This window comes from Mauremys reevesii, linkage group 15 (assembly GCF_016161935.1).
Source record: "Mauremys reevesii isolate NIE-2019 linkage group 15, ASM1616193v1, whole genome shotgun sequence".
NCBI lineage: Eukaryota > Metazoa > Chordata > Testudines > Geoemydidae > Mauremys > Mauremys reevesii.
Genome location: NC_052637.1, coordinates 39,159,083 through 39,176,008, shown reverse-complemented (window position 1 = coordinate 39,176,008; position 16,926 = coordinate 39,159,083). Strand labels below are relative to the sequence as shown.

At 43.5% G+C, this 16,926-nt stretch overlaps 1 protein-coding gene across 1 annotated transcript in view; it reads left to right on the top strand.

The window, feature by feature from the left end:
- LOC120383139 overlaps nucleotides 1-14,499 on the top strand; it is a 124,498-nt gene extending 109,999 nt beyond the window's left edge. Inside the window, exons 67-78 of the mRNA XM_039500760.1 lie at nucleotides 1,618-1,709; nucleotides 1,854-1,974; nucleotides 3,597-3,714; nucleotides 4,423-4,514; nucleotides 6,010-6,188; nucleotides 7,265-7,340; nucleotides 8,467-8,561; nucleotides 9,627-9,746; nucleotides 10,138-10,278; nucleotides 12,432-12,511; nucleotides 12,961-13,016; nucleotides 13,829-14,499. Of these exons, the coding sequence (XP_039356694.1) occupies nucleotides 1,618-1,709; nucleotides 1,854-1,974; nucleotides 3,597-3,714; nucleotides 4,423-4,514; nucleotides 6,010-6,188; nucleotides 7,265-7,340; nucleotides 8,467-8,561; nucleotides 9,627-9,746; nucleotides 10,138-10,278; nucleotides 12,432-12,511; nucleotides 12,961-13,016; nucleotides 13,829-13,927 (1,269 nt within the window). The 3' untranslated portion in view covers nucleotides 13,928-14,499. The remainder of the gene's footprint in view (nucleotides 1-1,617; nucleotides 1,710-1,853; nucleotides 1,975-3,596; nucleotides 3,715-4,422; nucleotides 4,515-6,009; nucleotides 6,189-7,264; nucleotides 7,341-8,466; nucleotides 8,562-9,626; nucleotides 9,747-10,137; nucleotides 10,279-12,431; nucleotides 12,512-12,960; nucleotides 13,017-13,828) is intronic.
- Nucleotides 14,500-16,926: the final 2,427 nt, after the last annotated feature.

Here is a 16,926-nt window from a genome sequence, read left to right as displayed (position 1 = left end):
TTTCCTGTTTTCAACCCCCACCTCTTGCTGAATGGAATTTCATTGCAGAAAATTTCTCACACTGCTGCTCTGAGATTTTAAAAAAGAAAAGAAAAGATGCTCTGCCCAGTCCTGTGATGTGCTGAGCCCTTTCAACCCCCCGCATTGACTTCAGGGGGAATTGAGAGGGCTTAACATCTCACTGGTAAGGAGGGGCCATCCATTCCAGCTACCTGAGGGGGATAGTACAAGTGTTACTGTCCTTCACAGCATTTTTCGTGTGGGCATGTGAGTACCCTTGTGCATCTGCCACTCTCTGAAGGCTCTCCCCACACTCCTGCATCATAGAATCATAGAAGGTTAGGGTTGGAAGAGACCTCAGGAGATCATCTAGTCCAACCCCCTGCTCCAAACAGGGCCAAGACCAAATAAATCATCCCAGCCTGGCCTTAAAAACCTCCAAGGCTGGAGATTCCACCACCTCCCTAGGTAACCCATTCCGGTGCTTCACCACCCTCCTAGTGAAATAGTTTTTCCTAATATCCAACCTAGACCTCTCCCCCACCCCCTACCCCCGCAACTTGAGGCCATTGCTCCTTGTTCTGTCATCTGCCACCACTAAGAACAGCCAAGATCCATTCTCGTTGGAACCCCCCTTCAGGTAGTTGAAGGCTGCTATCAAATCCCACCTCACTCTTCTCTTCTGCAGACTAAACAAGCCCAGTTCCCTCAGCTTCTCCTCGTAAGTCATGTGCCCCAGCCCCCTGATCATTTTCGTTGCCCTCCGCTGGACTCTCTCCAATTTGTCCACATCCTTTCTGTAGTGGGGAGCCCAAAACTGGACGCAGTACTCCAGATGTGGCCTCACCAGTGCCGAATAGAGGGGAATAATCACTTCCCTCGATGCAGCCAAGTATGCCGTTAGCCTTCTTGGCAACAAGGGCACACTGCTGACTCTCATCCAGCTTCTCATCCACTGTCATCCCCAGGTCCTTTTCTGCAGAGACAGTCAGTCTCCAGCCTGTAGCGTTGCATGGGATTCTTCCATCCTAAGTGCAGGACTCTGCACTTGTCCTTGTTGAACCTCGTCAGATTTCTTTTGGCCCAATCCTCCAATTTGTCCAGGTCATTCTGGACTCTATCCCTACCCTCCAGCATATCTACCTCCACCCCCAGTTTAGTGTCATCTGCGAACTTGCTGAGGGTGCAATCCATCCCATCATCCAGATCATTAATAAAGATGTTGAACAAAAAACATAGCATCCTCCTCCTTCCTTCTTCCCACCACTATCTCCATTTCCCTATCCTTGCTACCTTGGTAGAACTGATTTTACCTCCCAAGTGAGTGCCTTAACCACTGAGCTATAATCCATCCTCGCTTTCTCTGGCAAGACATCAGAGTCAATGTCAGAGCCAGTATTAGATCTGGGTTGTTCCTGCTCTGTCCCGTGTTCTGATCGCTAGGCCATGCCTCTGTCTTTTTTTGCACTCCGTTTATCTTCACACAGGATGCTAAAATCTGAAATTTTAAAGAAGTATTTGGGTGAAATCCCTGGCTCCACTGAAGTAAATCAGAGTTTCGCCATTGACATCAATGGATTCAGGCATTTCATCCATTGTCTTTTGCTTGTTTTCCAGCCGTACCTGCACTGTATTATTTTGATTTTCATTCTGCGATGTCTGGAGTGGAAATATGGAAGAAAAACTATGAGAGAGGATCCAATCTTCAGGTCTGTGCAAAACAGAATCTTTACAAATTGAATTGAGCTTCAGGCTGAATAGATCAGGTGTTCATGACACAGGAGTTACATGTGGAAATCTGCCTCTGTATCATATGCTTCAAGGACACTGAGTTTGGTTTCTTTTCTCTGTAGAATTTCTCCAAGGAAAGAGATCTTCCGCCAAAACCCTGAAGAGTCTGAAGAGGAAGATGAAGATGTTCAAGCTGAAAGAATGAAAGCCGGGAGCGTGATGACCTGTCAGAACCAGGAAGAGGTAAAAATGAATAAGGAGAATGTGCATCCAACATGAAATCATAGAAACATCGAAATGTAGGACTGGTAGGGACCTCAATAGGTCATCTAGTCCAGTCCCCGGTGCCTAAGACAGGACTGTGTAATAACAGGTGTTTGTCTAACCTATTCTTTAAAACCTCCAATGACAGAGATTCCACGGCCTCCCTAGGCAGTTTGTTCCAGTGCTTAACTACCCTGATATGTAGGAAGTTTTTCCTAATGTCCAACCTAAATAATGACAATACATTAGTTGGGTAGAGGCATACTGCACATCTCCCCACATTAACCTGCCAATTTCTATCAAACCTGACCTATGGAATGAGATGGGGGTTTAATCTCTGGCGCTCCTCCATCTCTCTATTAAGATTGCCAATATTAAAGCAAATAGTAATGATTGGCTTTGTGATATAGACACCTGAATACTGGGGGCCACATTCTGATTTCATTTATGCTGGTGGCTCTTTTAAATTTTGCAGACTTCTGTAATAAAACATTTGCTGATGTTGCTGTAACTACAGCATAATGCATAGCAATTAGCCTGACTTTAAATCTGATTAATCTTCACCAGGCCTTCATTCTGATCCACCAAAGGCACAGTGCAGTTAAATGCTAGCTCTTTATATATTTCATTTTGCAGTAAAATCATCCATTTCTGCTTTGTGCTTATGCTATGCTAGTCTTCCTTGTCTTCCCCCTAGAGCCAGAGCACAAGGGAGCTGCTTAATCTTACTCAAGACTTTTTACGCAAAGATACCTCCTGGTCATGGGGAAAAACACAAGCTCAAGAGAGTTTCTCACGTATTAGCTATTTTCCTCTGGCTGACGTCACTGGCAGGGAGAAGAGATGGTGGCTCCATCCCACTGCCAGATCGGAAGAGCAAGTCAGCCTGTGAATTGGCAGAGCCCGGGCAGTGCCTCAAGCTGCCTCTCGACACTGGAAAACACTTACCAGGCTCTCGGTGTCACAAGCAGAGCTAGTCAGGAAATGGGATTATTTGCGGATTTTTTTGGTCAAACAACAGTTTTCATCCAAAAACCAAAAATTGTTTGGTTTCCAGTTTTCCAATGAAAAAGTGAAAATATTCAAGGAAATCAGACACTTTCTATGAAAGTTTTAATTAATTGGAAAGCCCAATTTGCCGTCAAAAAGAAGTTTAGATGGAAAATTTTCAACCAGCCATAGTCACAAGCAGCGCTGTCTGGAAAAAGGGATCCCTTCCCAAGAAAAAAATTGCATTTCTGCCAGAAAATCATTCCAGCAGAAAATTCCCAAATGGCTGTAGTCACAAGTGATGTCCATAAGTGATTTTTCAGTAACAAGGCCACCAACCACAGAAGCCTCAGAAACACCCAACTTTTTCTTACCATGTGCATTTTCAGAGCTGGGTGTTGAGCAATAGATAGCTGGTTCTCAAATTGTGCTTAATAAATCCACAAGTCTACATATGTCAGCAGAGGAAGGAAATGAGGAGGGTTTGTGATATCAAATGAGTTCTAAGGAACAGTTTTCTTGATCATCTTTCATTCAGATCTCAGCTTGGGCCATATCTGCTACATCCATATTTTTTATCAAAGTGATGGTGGTTTGCTTTTGTTCCATAGCGACCAATCCTTACCGTCAACAGTCTACGCAAGGAATACAAAGACAAGAAGGTCAGCTCCATTTTTAAGAAAAGGAAGAAAGTTGCCGCAAGAAATGTCTCCTTTTGCGTTCAAAAAGGTCAGAACAAACAAGTATATTACTAGAGGTTTGAAAAACAATGTTCTGCATTTTGTTTAATAGAATATTTAGAGCTTGGGAAAGTTACTGGATTAACATCACTGGAGTCTTCTATTTATCAGAGGCACCAAGCACAACAAATCAAGAAATTTTGGGTAGAGGCTTCTTGCAAGTGTCCTCACGTTACCTGGCTAATTTTTCTCAAACCTAATCTATGGAATTAGATGGGTGTGTAATCTCTGGCCTTTCTCTCCATCTCTCTGTTAAGATTGCCAATATTTATGTAAATAGTAATGGCTGATTTTGTGATATAGACACCTCAATACTGGAGGCCATATTCTGATTTCATTTGTGCTGGTGAATCTTTTAAATTTTGTAGACTTCTCCAGACTACTACTAACTGAGGTGGAATTTAAATCAGTGACTCAGGAATGCTTCTCTCTCTCATCACCAGTTCAGAGATTTGAGTACATATTTGTATCACCAGCACAAATGGCAAACCATCAAGTGTATCAGTTTCAGGAAACATAAAAGCCTTCTGCACTGTATTCCAAAACATTTGCATGAGACACTAGTCCTGTAGAGAAAAACAGCTGCAATTCTTTGCAAAAATGTCAGATTTCCCTGGTTCTATTCCCTCTCTCTTGTAGTGATGCACAGTTGCTAGCAGTTCCAGTAGATGGTACTCATCTGTCCATTTTATTCTAGGTGAGGTTTTCGGGCTACTTGGACCCAATGGGGCTGGCAAAAGCACAACTCTAAAGGTGATCATTGGAGACACGTCCCTAACTGCTGGACAGGTAGGAGAAACCTGGGAAAGAGGAGAAGGAGCATTGTCTATTCTGAATGCTAACTGAAAGCTGAAAACTCCAGGATTATATCCCGGTCCTATTGAAATCAATGGGAGGATATCTATTGACTTCAATGGGTATATCTACACTGCATCTAGAAGCGAGCCTCCCAGCCCACGCCCACAAACTCATGCTTGCGGGACTCAAGCTAGACCACTAAAAGAAGCCGGGAGGTTGCCCGAGTTCCAGCCTGAGTCGCAACATCAAAATAACATCTACACGGCTATTGTTAAATTGGGAAGCTCGCTCCCAGATGCAAGGTACATATACCCAACTGGGCTAGGATCTCACCCTAAGAGTTCAAAACTTACAATAAACTACAATACGTTTGCAATAATGACATCAAAGTCGTGCAGCCTTAGTTTCCAAACATTGTCTTACACAGAGGGAAAAGCTTGACTTGTTGGATTTGGGTGCTGCAGCCTAATTGCTACAGTTCTGAGATGTGTTCATTCGTGTTTAATCATTTTTGTTGCTCTTCTCTGGACTTTCTCCAATTTGTCCACATCTTGGACCTGCTAATACAGTACAATCTGAGTCAGCAATCTAACACTGTTGCAAAAAAAGCAAATATCTTTCAGGGATGTATTAGCAAGAATGTTGTAAGCAAGACATGAGAAGTAATTTTTCAGCTCTACTCTGTGCTGGTTAGGCCTCAACTGGAGTATTGTGTCCAGTTCTGGGCACCACATTTCAGGAAAGATGTGGACAAATTGGAGAAAGTCCAGAGAAGACCAACAAAAATGATTAAAGGTCTAGAAAACATGACCTATGAAGGACAATTGAAAATTTGGGTTCATTTAGTCTGGAGAAGAGAAGACTGAGAGGAGACATAACAGTTTAAGTACATAAAAGGTTGTTACAAGGAGGAGGGAGAAAATTTGTTCTCCTTAACCTCTGAGGACAGGACAAGAAGCAATGGGCTAAAATTGCAACAAGGGAGGTTTAGGTTGGACATTAGGAAAAACTTCCTGACTGTCAGGGTGGTTAAGCACTGGAATACATTGTCTAGGGAGGTTGTGGAATCTCCATCGTTGGAGATTTTTAAGAGCAGGTTGGACAAACACCTGTCAGGGATGGTCTAGATAATATTTAATACTGCCATGAGTGCAGGGAACTGGATTAGATGACCTCTTGAGGTCCCTTTCATGAACATTGTAAATAATTCCTTCCTATTAGCTTACCCCTAATCTTATAGCCCCATTCCTTTCCTCCTTCCCCAGAGCATTACAAAAAGGAGACTGCATTTTACCTGTTTTCCCTGTCTCCCTTCCCCTGTTTGTGACTGTGCTAAAGTAGTGGGGCCATATCAGAGCTGAAACCTGAAGAGCCCTCAGCTGGGCCCTTGGTGAGGTCTGCAGATTCCATTATGAAGAAGAGTTTGTAAACGGTGTGAAGAAACACTGGTATCTCTGAGCCCAGAATAAACTGATTGTTTGTGCAGGTGGTGATGAAGGGGGCAGCTGCAGCTGCTTCTCAGCCAGAAGAAGACACAACCGACTTTCTAGGGTACTGCCCTCAGGAGAACCCTCTCTGGCCAAATCTTACTGTTCAGGAACATCTGGAGGTTTATGCTGCTGTGAAAGGGATGAGGAAAGAAGATGCTGCTGTTACTATCAAACGGTACAGAAATAAAATGATTCCAGCCTCCATGGGGGTGTGGAGGGATGCACATTGTGTTTAATCACCTTTAGCGACCTCTGCGCCCATGTTGTCCAAAGCTGTTTCTGGTCCAGCTTCTTTCACATTTGTGTATCTATGAAATAGCAGAAAATGTGGAGCTCTTTCCCTCCTTGCTCAGGTTAAATGAGATGAGAGCAGGGAACGTTTAAAAAATCCCTGTAAGGCATTTCATTGGGCACATAGGGCCCAGCTGTGAAAGCTGGAGTTTGCCTGGTCACTTGTCTTTTGGCCACTGGAATGGGAACGACTAGTGTGGAAAATGGCAAAAATATGTTTGTACTTAGCAAAAAACGGAGAGGTTTTCTAATGACTGTACAGGAAAATAGGAATTTCAGGGGGTTTCACATTTTAGAATGTTAAGGTTTGGAAATTTCATAGTGAAAAATCAGGAAGGTGGTTGTTTTTGTTAGTAACTAGTATCAGTTTGTTGTTGTTATTATTTGTACTTAGGAGGGTCCAGGAGCCCCAGGACCAGGGCTTGCTAGTGTTGTAGGGTACACACAGCATGTATTTTAATTTCCAAGACACACCCAGCATCTGTGACAAATAGGGGACACAGGAGGAAGGATAGCTGTGGGTGGGTTTTGAGCCAATTACATTTTAATAAATAAACATGCTAAAAAGTAAATAAGAGAAGCCATTTATTATCAGCTGACAATTTCACACAAGCATCATGGCTGAGGTCTCAGGAAGGGATTTGAAGGAGGACCGATGGCTTTTACTGACTAGTCTGGAGGGTTGAGGGGAGGAGTTCCATACATAGAGAGCTTTGTAGAAAGGCACGTGTGAGAGAAGTGGCTAAATGGGTGACTAAGAATGTCATTGTTGCTGGATAAGATTGGGCAGAGAGCGGGAGGATGGAGTGATGCTTTGTGAGATCACAAGGGTGGCTGTAGAAATGATTATGATATAACAGACAGAGGGGTTCAAGGCCAAGAAGGAGCAGGTCTCCCCTCAAGTGGCTCTGTAGGGAGAGAGATGACTGATCGGTTCGTTTCTCTTTTTCTCCCCACCAGGGTAGTGAATGCTCTGAAACTTCAGGAGCATCTTCAAAAACCAGCCAAGAAACTACCGGCAGGAATAAGCAGAAAGGTATTGATTTAGTTCTCTCCTGTGTTGTATGTTCTAAAACCCATCACTTCTTAGTTAGAGTTTCTACCTGGACCCTCCCTGAAGGGTTCAGAAGGAAGAATTCAAGTTGTCTTTTCAGGAAGTTTGGGGATCTTTTTCCCTGCAAATGCTTTTGGCTTTGTGGGTATTAAGCCAGTGCTATTGGGTGCTGTCTAGAGTACACAAAAGGCAAATATTTTGCACTTTCTGTAAGTAGAGTTGCCATCTCAGAGGTACAAAAAACTGTGGCATCTGGAATGATCCTGAGCCTATAAAACGGGACAGCTGGTGGTGTGTACAGATTTCCCAGCACGGCTATCTCAGAAAAGGGACGATCCTGGGAAAACCTGGACAGGTAGCAACCCTATCTATAAGGCAGGGATAAATCAACCCTGACAAGGATGGCTCAGTAGTGTCTAGAGAAGGGGATGAACCATTCCAGGAAGATCCCTCTCAATCATTCTTTATTTTGGAATGGCAAGTGAAAAGGACCGAGCTGCCTCCAGTTGTATTTGTGTGCATTGCTCTATAGTTGGTGCATCCCTGCTCTGGATTCCTAATTAAAGATGGACCTGAGCCTAAAACTCTGGATCCGAACTTCTCTAGAGTTCAGGGGTGTTTGAGGTTGAGGTTTTGGGTCAGCCCAGTAGAGAGAGAGAGAGGGATCATTCATGCAGTTCGAATCTGGATCTGAAGTTCTCCAAAGACCAGGGGTGTGAAGAGGAGTGAATTCACAATGATCTCTGGAGCATCTTGGAAAAGGAGAAAGAAATGTTACATATTGTTTCTTTAGCAGATTGTGGGTCACTGTGCAGTGTCAGAATCACTGGAGAAGCCTGAGTAGATGGTGAAGATGTCATGGGTGACATGCCTGACCTGCCCATTCCCTGCAAATTCAGTCAAAGCTTGTTGTCTTCATACCAGTTACACTCACCATATGTTGACAGTCCCTCAAAGTGTATGGCACATTATACAAAAGGGGCTGCCCCCACTAAGCCACCTGAGCCGTTCTAGCTATGACCGTGCTGAGTGAAAGGCAGTTACTACCAATGAGATCAGTGCAAGCTGCGAAGGTAAACGCCTCTGACTTTGTGGTCTCCCCCATCAGGTGTGTTTTGCACTGAGCATGCTGGGCAAGCCAACGCTGATGCTTTTGGACGAACTGTCAACTGGAATGGACCCCATGGGGCAACATCATGTGTGGTGAGTGCAGCTAACTGTCCGGAAGGCAGCATGGAAACCTGCTGTTCGAGTGCTCCTTGGGCTTGTTAGAGAGACAAGGTGGGGGAGGTAATATCTTTGATTGGGCCAACTGCTATTGGTGAGAGGGAAGAGCTTTTGAGGCTCCGGGAAGGAGAAGACCCCATGGAGGTTCCCAGCACAGCAGAGGAGAGGACCGCCTACTACACTCGTTACAGGGTGCTGCCTGCGCAGCAAGCAGCATGTAGTTTTGGGGGGCATGTTGGGTGTGTTATGTGCCCTGGGAGGATTTGGAGCAGGGCAACCTTTGTATTCCCGGCAGTCAGGTTTTGCAGTGCTGCCTGAGCTCTTAGTGAGCCATGCAACTGAACGAAAGTCTTCTGACAGAATCCAGCCCTGTGGAAGCAGGAGAGATGGTCTGAATTTTCAGTCCAGACTTAGTTACTCCTAGATCCCTCTCCCTGATTCACACTCATAAAATAGTCTGAAATCCAAAGGGCCCTTGCTTTCAGAACAAATCATAGGGACCTTTTGGTTGTTGTTTGAATCCATGCACTGTAGCAGATCATTACTTGTCGGGGGATGAGCAAACCCAACAAGGGGCACTTCAGTTCTAAAGGTTTGGGCTCCTTGTTAGTGTGACCTCCTACCCTTTCCCCACCTGGACTCCCACCTGATTTACCAGTGATCACTCTGAAAATATCAGTGATCATTTTCTAAGCACAAAATAGACCAGACCAGCCTCGGTCTCTTTGCTTTCTCAGCTACCCTCAAGCCGCAATTATGTTTCTAACCTTCCTTCTCTTCTTTGACTGTGTCCTTCCTCCTCACTCCCCCGCCAGTCTTTCCTCTCTGCCAGTCATCCCTAGCTCTCCACCCCAATGGCCTTGAACGTTAAAGGTTCAGTGATCATGCAAGTTCTGCTATTTTGGTTACCTTATTAGTTCCTCCTTCAGTTGTAGGAGGAAAGTTACATGTCTTTGCCTTTTCTGGAAGTCAGAGCAGCAGTGCAAGAAAATACTCACAGGAGTTGTACGTTGCAAATCAAATGTATTTTTTTGGTTGCAGGACAGCTGTTCGTGCTGCATTGAAAAATAAGAAACAAGGAGTCATCTTGACAACCCATTACATGAAGGAGGCTGAGGCACTGTGTGACCGAGTGGCCATCATGGTGTCTGGGAAGCTCCAGTAAGTAGCAGCCGATACGTTAGAGGACTATAAGTGTCAAAAATTAATACAGCTTTGGATAAAAACAAAATACAGGGACCAACATTAAATATATATTGGCAAAATTCAGTCACAAAGCCATGGTTAAGTACTTGCACATTGCCAGTTTATTTTGCCAAGAGATACTGCTCCTTCCAAGGAATACTGTTGCTTGAACACAAAGTAAATGTCCTGCCTTGGAAGATGGATAGACTTAGGAAGAATCTGAGCTAATATCAATCCTTCCCCTAGAGAGCTAATAGAAAAACTAATGAATTCAACCACTTTCTTCACATCATGTGGTTGCAATTACTAAAAGAGAGTCGTGAGAACCATTGATGAGTGATCCACTTTGTGCTTCTCTCCTCTGCAGCTGTATTGGCTCCATTCAGTACCTGAAAAGCAAGTTTGGCAAAGGTTACTTGCTGGAAATTAAAGTGAAGGACCCAGAACAAGTTGATCTCATCCATGCAGAGATTACACGAATCTTCCCACTTGCAGCACGTCAGGAACGGTAACTTAAAAGAATGCTGAAGCCTTATTGACAATGCAAATGCTTCTATGCTGCAGGGGTTACTTAGTGGGCTTGGATGCTGTTTGAATTTGGATGTAATCGGCACAACAGTGGGCTAACTTAGAGATCTGAGTTTGTGTGTGAGGTGTATGAATCTCAGCATCCACAAAGCCAGGGGATGATAGGCTGGAGAGGGTAGGACACCAGCCGAGCCCATCTACAACACCTCCTGCTCACCAGTCCAGAATATGGCTTCGAAGAGTGGCAATTGGTTACAGCAATAGGCCCAGGAAGATTATTAAAAAGGATGAGTGTTAATTATCATCAGGGCCAGAGGAAACAGTAATGAAGTTAGTATGTCCAATTCAGTATGCACACCTTGTGATGGAACATACGTCTTGGGTCACTGATGGAGGGAGAGGGAATCCTATACTGAAAGCTGGACAACACATGAACTTTCAAAAGAAGATTGTTAACGTTTTGAAAAGGGACATTTAGAAATTGTTCTACAAACAATTTTGATCAGTTTGATTGGGAATATTTTCCAGGCTGAGGTCCATTGTTTTAACTTTTTTCTAAATATCCCATTTGGGGGTTGGACATTCCATACTAGTAAAATACAAAAGATGAACTTTCCAGGGAACCAACCTTCTTTCTCTTAGTGGGACCCTTTTAAAATCATTTAGAGTCTTCCTCTGTGACTCCAATGCAAAAATAACCTGGCTTCCTAATATTTCTCTTCTGAATCCACTCATATTAATTTGAATAAGGATACAAGTTCCATGACAAAGTAATTTTACCATGAGTGGACACGTGCTTTCAATACTCCCACTTCTCTTGTATGCATAATCACCCACAAATTATTTGTATTATGTTGCGTTAACAGCCTAATGTATTAGCTGCTATACTGGGGAGGAGGGATAGCTCAGTGGTTTGAGCACTGGCCTGCTAAACCCAGGGTTGTGAGTTCAATCCTCAAGGTGGCCATTTAGGGATCTGGGGCAAAATCAGTAATTTGTCCTGCTAGTGAAGGCAGGGGGCTGGACTTGATGACCTTTTGAGGTCCCTTCCAATTCTAGGAGATTGGTATATCTCCAATTATTAATTAATTAAAATTGCAACATGCAGTCCCAACTCCAGAGAGTTAACAATCTGAATGGCAAAAGCAGATGAAGAGTAAAGGAAAGGCATATGCCATACAAGCTGAATAGGAAGGCTGATGACTGCTATGTGTGTTCACAAGAGAGAACCCCATTTCCTATAGTTATCTATTTTAAGATCAGAAAGAACCATTATGATCATCTAGAGTGGAATCCTGGATCCTTTGAAGTCATTAGCAAAACTCCCATTGACTTAGGACTTGTCTACACTACCGTGCGGGGTTGATCTAAAATACGCAACTTCAGCTACGTACTTAGATCTACTTATCGCGGTGTCTTCACTGAGGTAAGTCGACAGCTGATGCTGTCCTGTCGACTCTGCTTGTGCTTCTTGTTCTGGTGGAGTACTGGAGTCGACGGGAGAGCACTCAGCGGTCAATTTATCGCATCTATACTAGATGCGATAAATCAACCCCCGCTGGATCAATCGCTGCCCACCGATCTGGCGGCTAGTGTTGACAATCCCTTAGTCTGATCTCCTGCATAACACAGGACATAGAATTCCAACCACTGATTCCTACATCAATCTTGTAACTTCTGGCTGAACTAGAGCATAACTTTTAGAAAAACATCCAGTCTTGATTTAACGATTTCAAGAGAGGACGAATCCATGGCATCACTAGGTAAGTTTTTTCCAGTGGTTAATTACCCTCTTCACCACAAGTATGCACCTTATTTCTACTTTGAATTGTCTAGCTTCACCTTTCAACCACCGGAATGTGTTATCATAGGTGCTGGAACTAGGGGTGCCGGGGATGCTGCCGCACACCCTGGCTTGAAGTGGTTTCTGTTATATACAGGGTTCACAGTTTGATTCAATGACTCTCAGCACCCTCACTATACAAATTGTTCCAGCACCACTGTTATGCTTTTGTCTGCTAGATTAAAGAGCCGTTTGCCATCCGAAATCTTCTCTCTATGCATGTACATATAGATTGTGATCCAATCATTGCTTAAACATTCTGGTCACCTTCTGCACATTTCTTCTCTCAGGTATTCCTCTTTGATGGTCTATAAGATACCAATGGAAAATGTACAGTCTCTGTCCCAGGCCTTTTTTAATTTGGAGGCAGGTAAGAGGGGTGTTGTCAAATGCTGGAATCTCTGTAATACAACCGCATTTTAATCTATATATTTTTCTGTCAAAAAAGCTTGGGCCAGATCCTCTGTGGGTGTAAATAGGCCTAGCTGCATGAAAGTCTATGGAGCTAAGGCACTTTATATTGAGCTGAGGTTCTGGTCCTGTTGATGCTCTAAAATGTCATGACTGGCCAAAAAGGGAAGCAGCTGTCCCCATCCATTGTTCCATACAGCCAGAGATGGTGTCTCTGCAACACGGGTGTCTTCAGGCTATTGGGAGCACTTCTAGACAGTTGCTTGCACAGAGGTGTTCTCTGCACCTCTCTAGGGTTAGGCCTGAGGAGAACTCAACAAAAAGGACTCACCACACTTGAAGAATCATTGATTAAAGTCATTAAATATGTTTGGGGGAGATTTCTAATATGTGTTCATTTCTGTCCAGCTAAACGTACCTTCGACCTGGAGGAATACAGCCTTTCCCAGTCCACTTTGGAACAGGTACAGTGTGCCGTTTGTAATATTTCACAGACAGTAGCAAGAAAATACAATGTGTAAAAATGAACATATTTAACCTGGTAACTAACATATTCTAAAGAATGTCAGCGTGGGGATCAGTCCAAGTAATAATGATCCCTAGAGCTGACACTGCACTTTTCATCAGGACATTCCAAGGTGTTTTACAAAGCAGGCCAGCATCATTATTCTCAATTTACAGATGGGGAAACTGAGGCACAGAGCAATGAGATGATTTGCCCAAGGTCACCCAGCAAACCAGTAGCAGGGCCACAAATTGAACCCAGGACTTTTGAGTCCCTATCCAGTGCTCTGTGCACTAGGAACACTGCCTCCTAAATGAGAGTGATCAGTAAGTTGTATAAAGGTTGTCATCTCAGCACTGAGGTGTATGCTGTGTACCTGTCAGAAACACAGAACAATAATTATTGCAATGCCTTATGATTTGATATGGAATTTCTATTCAGGTGCAAATGACACCAATGTACAAGCACTCAAAACAATGGTTATCAGTGAGTTTGCTCAGTTGTAACTGATGTTAGAATTTGGTCCTGTGATGGTTTTTCTTCCCCACTTGAAATAATTCTGTTATCCTCTGATAGCTCACATCTTCTTGCGTTAGAGTACAGAAACAATTTCTGTGCCATGTCTCTCTCTTCACTGCAACATCTTTTTGTGTCAAATCTGCCTTTTGGATTGTTGGATAAATAGATCTCAATCTAAAACAAAATTATTTGAGCTCTTTGTTTCCAATCCCGGGAATTAATTAGACCCTTCCTTTAACTTTCACCTTTCAGGTGTTCTTAGAGCTTTCAAGAGAGCAGGAGAAAGAGGATTTTGATATGAATCTGGATAGTACAGCAGAATGGAAACTCCTTCAACACGATGATCATTAAAGCTCAGTACCACAGTCCTATATCTCTGCTACAAACAATATCTGCATGTACAACTACATACTACGTTATACCCAGTACTAACAATGTATTATGCTAATGTCAAGAGAGGAAAGTTCAGCCAGTCATCATGAAAACTATTTTGTAATTACTTCCATTTGGCTATGGCCAGATTTCCTTTTGAAGCAGAGAAAATGTTCTGAGACATGGGGCTGCGTTAGAAAATTGGCCAAGGACCGAAAATGGGGTTGGCCGCCAATAACAGAAGATGAGGGAGCTCACGGGCAAAATCAGTCCAATTTCAATACATCTCTAGTTGTAAATATGATAAAAGCAGAACTGAATCTTAAAAAGCCACCTGCTCAGAGATTTGAACTGATATCACATTTGTGACACAAATCACGCAAAACACATTACAGGGTTTTCAATTAGATACTGGTGGTGAAGTGAGTCTATCGGGGTGGCCAACCTGAGCCTGAGAAGGAGCCAGAATTTATCAATGTACATTGTCAAAGAGCCACAGTAATACATCAGCAGCCCCCATCAGCTCCCCGCACACCGCTCCCAGCACCTCCCACCCATTGGCAGCCCTGCCAATCAGCGCCTCCCCTCCCTCCCCACACCTCCTGATCAGCTGTTTCATGGCATGCAGGAGGCTCTGGGGGGAAGTGTGCGGGGAGTGAGGGCACGGCAGGCTTAGGGGAGGGGGTGGGAAGGAGTGGCGGGGGGCAGAGCCAGTGGCAGAACCAGGAGTTGAGTAGTGAGCACCCCCTGGCACATTGGAAAGTTGGCGCCTGTAGCTCCAGCCCCGGAGTCGGTGCCTATCCAAGGAGCCGCATATTAACTTCTGAAGAGCCGCACGTGGGTCCGGAGCCACAGGTTGGCCACCCCTGGATTACATGTATAAACCTGTCAGCAGGGATTCATGTATTACAGGGATGAGCAATGCACAGGTGGTTGGATATACTGGGCCTGATTTTGCTTTCTTTAGTAGATTGATTATGGTTTTAGTCCTCTGGCTGCAGCTGAGATATTTAGATTTGCAGCAGTGTAAGTAAGAGACCAATAATCTCTGTCTTTCTGTAAGTGTCCTGGGTTTTTTCGGCTTCCCCTGACCTTATGGATAGAGGGATCTCTCATCAATGGAGCAACACCCTTAACAGTACAGCAGTAGTGTCATCTCTGTCGGTGAGCCCAAGTGCTTATATGGGACTAGAATCAACAATCTTCTACCCAGGAGATGTGATTGCTATTAACTGAGTCTGGTGCTTTTATACTGTTATCAGCAATTTACCAGAGTGATCTCATTATTGGAGTATTCTTTATAGTATTGGAGCTTCAGGTTACTTGCTACAAGATATGTTAAATATATGAAGAAGAAAAATGTTCTCCTCTCGGGTGTTAATGGTAGTACTGTTCTTCTGTTCCTGTACCTGCCAATAGGACATCAATAGAAGAGCAGAGCTGACGTCAAAGGGAGATTCTGTCTCTTCAGCATTATTTGTAGGAGACAAAGACAATGACAAACAATTAAAAAGCAATGCAATACTCCTGGCGCTACTGGTAGTTCTTGTGTATGAGTCATTGATAAATTACAAACTCCAGCTTTACAAGGATTACATTGTGTACAGTTTTAGTGAATAAAATCCTAATAGCTGGATGCATCAGCTGGAATTGTTACATGCCAGGGACTTTCTAGATTTCTCACTACTACTGGAACCTTAAATGCCTGCAACTGCCAGAAAAGCCATCCTCCATCGGTACCTAGCAACAGCACTTAAGATCCTTTGAATCATGACTCGGCCTTGCTGAGCCACACATTTGTGGCCTCTAAGCTTGACTGTTGCAATGGACTGTACCCTCCAAGCAACTCAGAATGACATTGTGTCATCGCCCAAGTGCTTCACACACTAGCTACCCATTGAACATTGAATCATACACAAGGACCTGGTATCGGTTTTCAAAACTGCTTCCCAATACGTTACTTCTCATTCTGCAATGACTAACTCCCTCAACAGAGAAACAAGGTGGGTGAGGCGAGTCCGTGTAAGCTCGAAAGCATGTTTCTCTCACCAGCAGAATTTGGTCTAATAAAAGCTATTACCTCACCCACCTTGTCTCTCTAATATCCTGAGACCAACATGGCTACAGATCTGCACATGGTTTAAGATATACATTTTTAAGAGAACTACAACTCATGACAGCTAGTATACTTGTCTTCAGTCATCAAGTACTCCTACTGTGCATTACCCAGCATTAATGCCTAATGCCAGCATGTCTATATGATAGATTCTGAAATTTTTTTTTGCAATAAATGGTGACTCCATATATTCTCTCTCTCTTGTGTATAAAAGAAAATCTGGTATTAATCTGTAATTGTGTATGGCTCACAAAGATGCTAAATGTTCACCTTTGCTCTTTGGACTAGTGATTATGTGATGCTGAAGCAATAGCTGAGATGACAAAGTACTCAAAGAAACCTGTCAAATGTACTCAGACATGGCATGATACAGTAGTCTACTAATTACATCTCACTAAAGATAAAGTAACAGATGACAGGATGCTGGATGGAGACATGATCTCAATCCATACATGGAAAATTTAAAACCCCCCAAACATCCATCAGGGAAATAACATCAATTCTAACAATTGAACATGTTTAGAATGTGCTGCTCAGATGTTTGGCTGTGGAAAAACCATGGGGTTACTTCCCTCCTTCCACTGGTTCTGATCTCACACAGATCCCACAAGCAGCAATGCCTGTGATCTACTGTCTTCCGAACCGTGATGCAATGTGCAGTTCAGCTCTTGGCCTGAGAGTAGCAGGGTAAATAAACCTTTCCCTGTTTAAAAACAAACCAACCAACAAACTACTGAAGTTTTTTAGGCAGCAAAAAGTAAAAACAAAAACACAGTTTTACTTCAGTGGAAGATAATCTTATTCAGCTAGGCTGGGATTCTCATAAGTGCCTAAGGGAGTTAGGCGCACAGGACCCATTGAT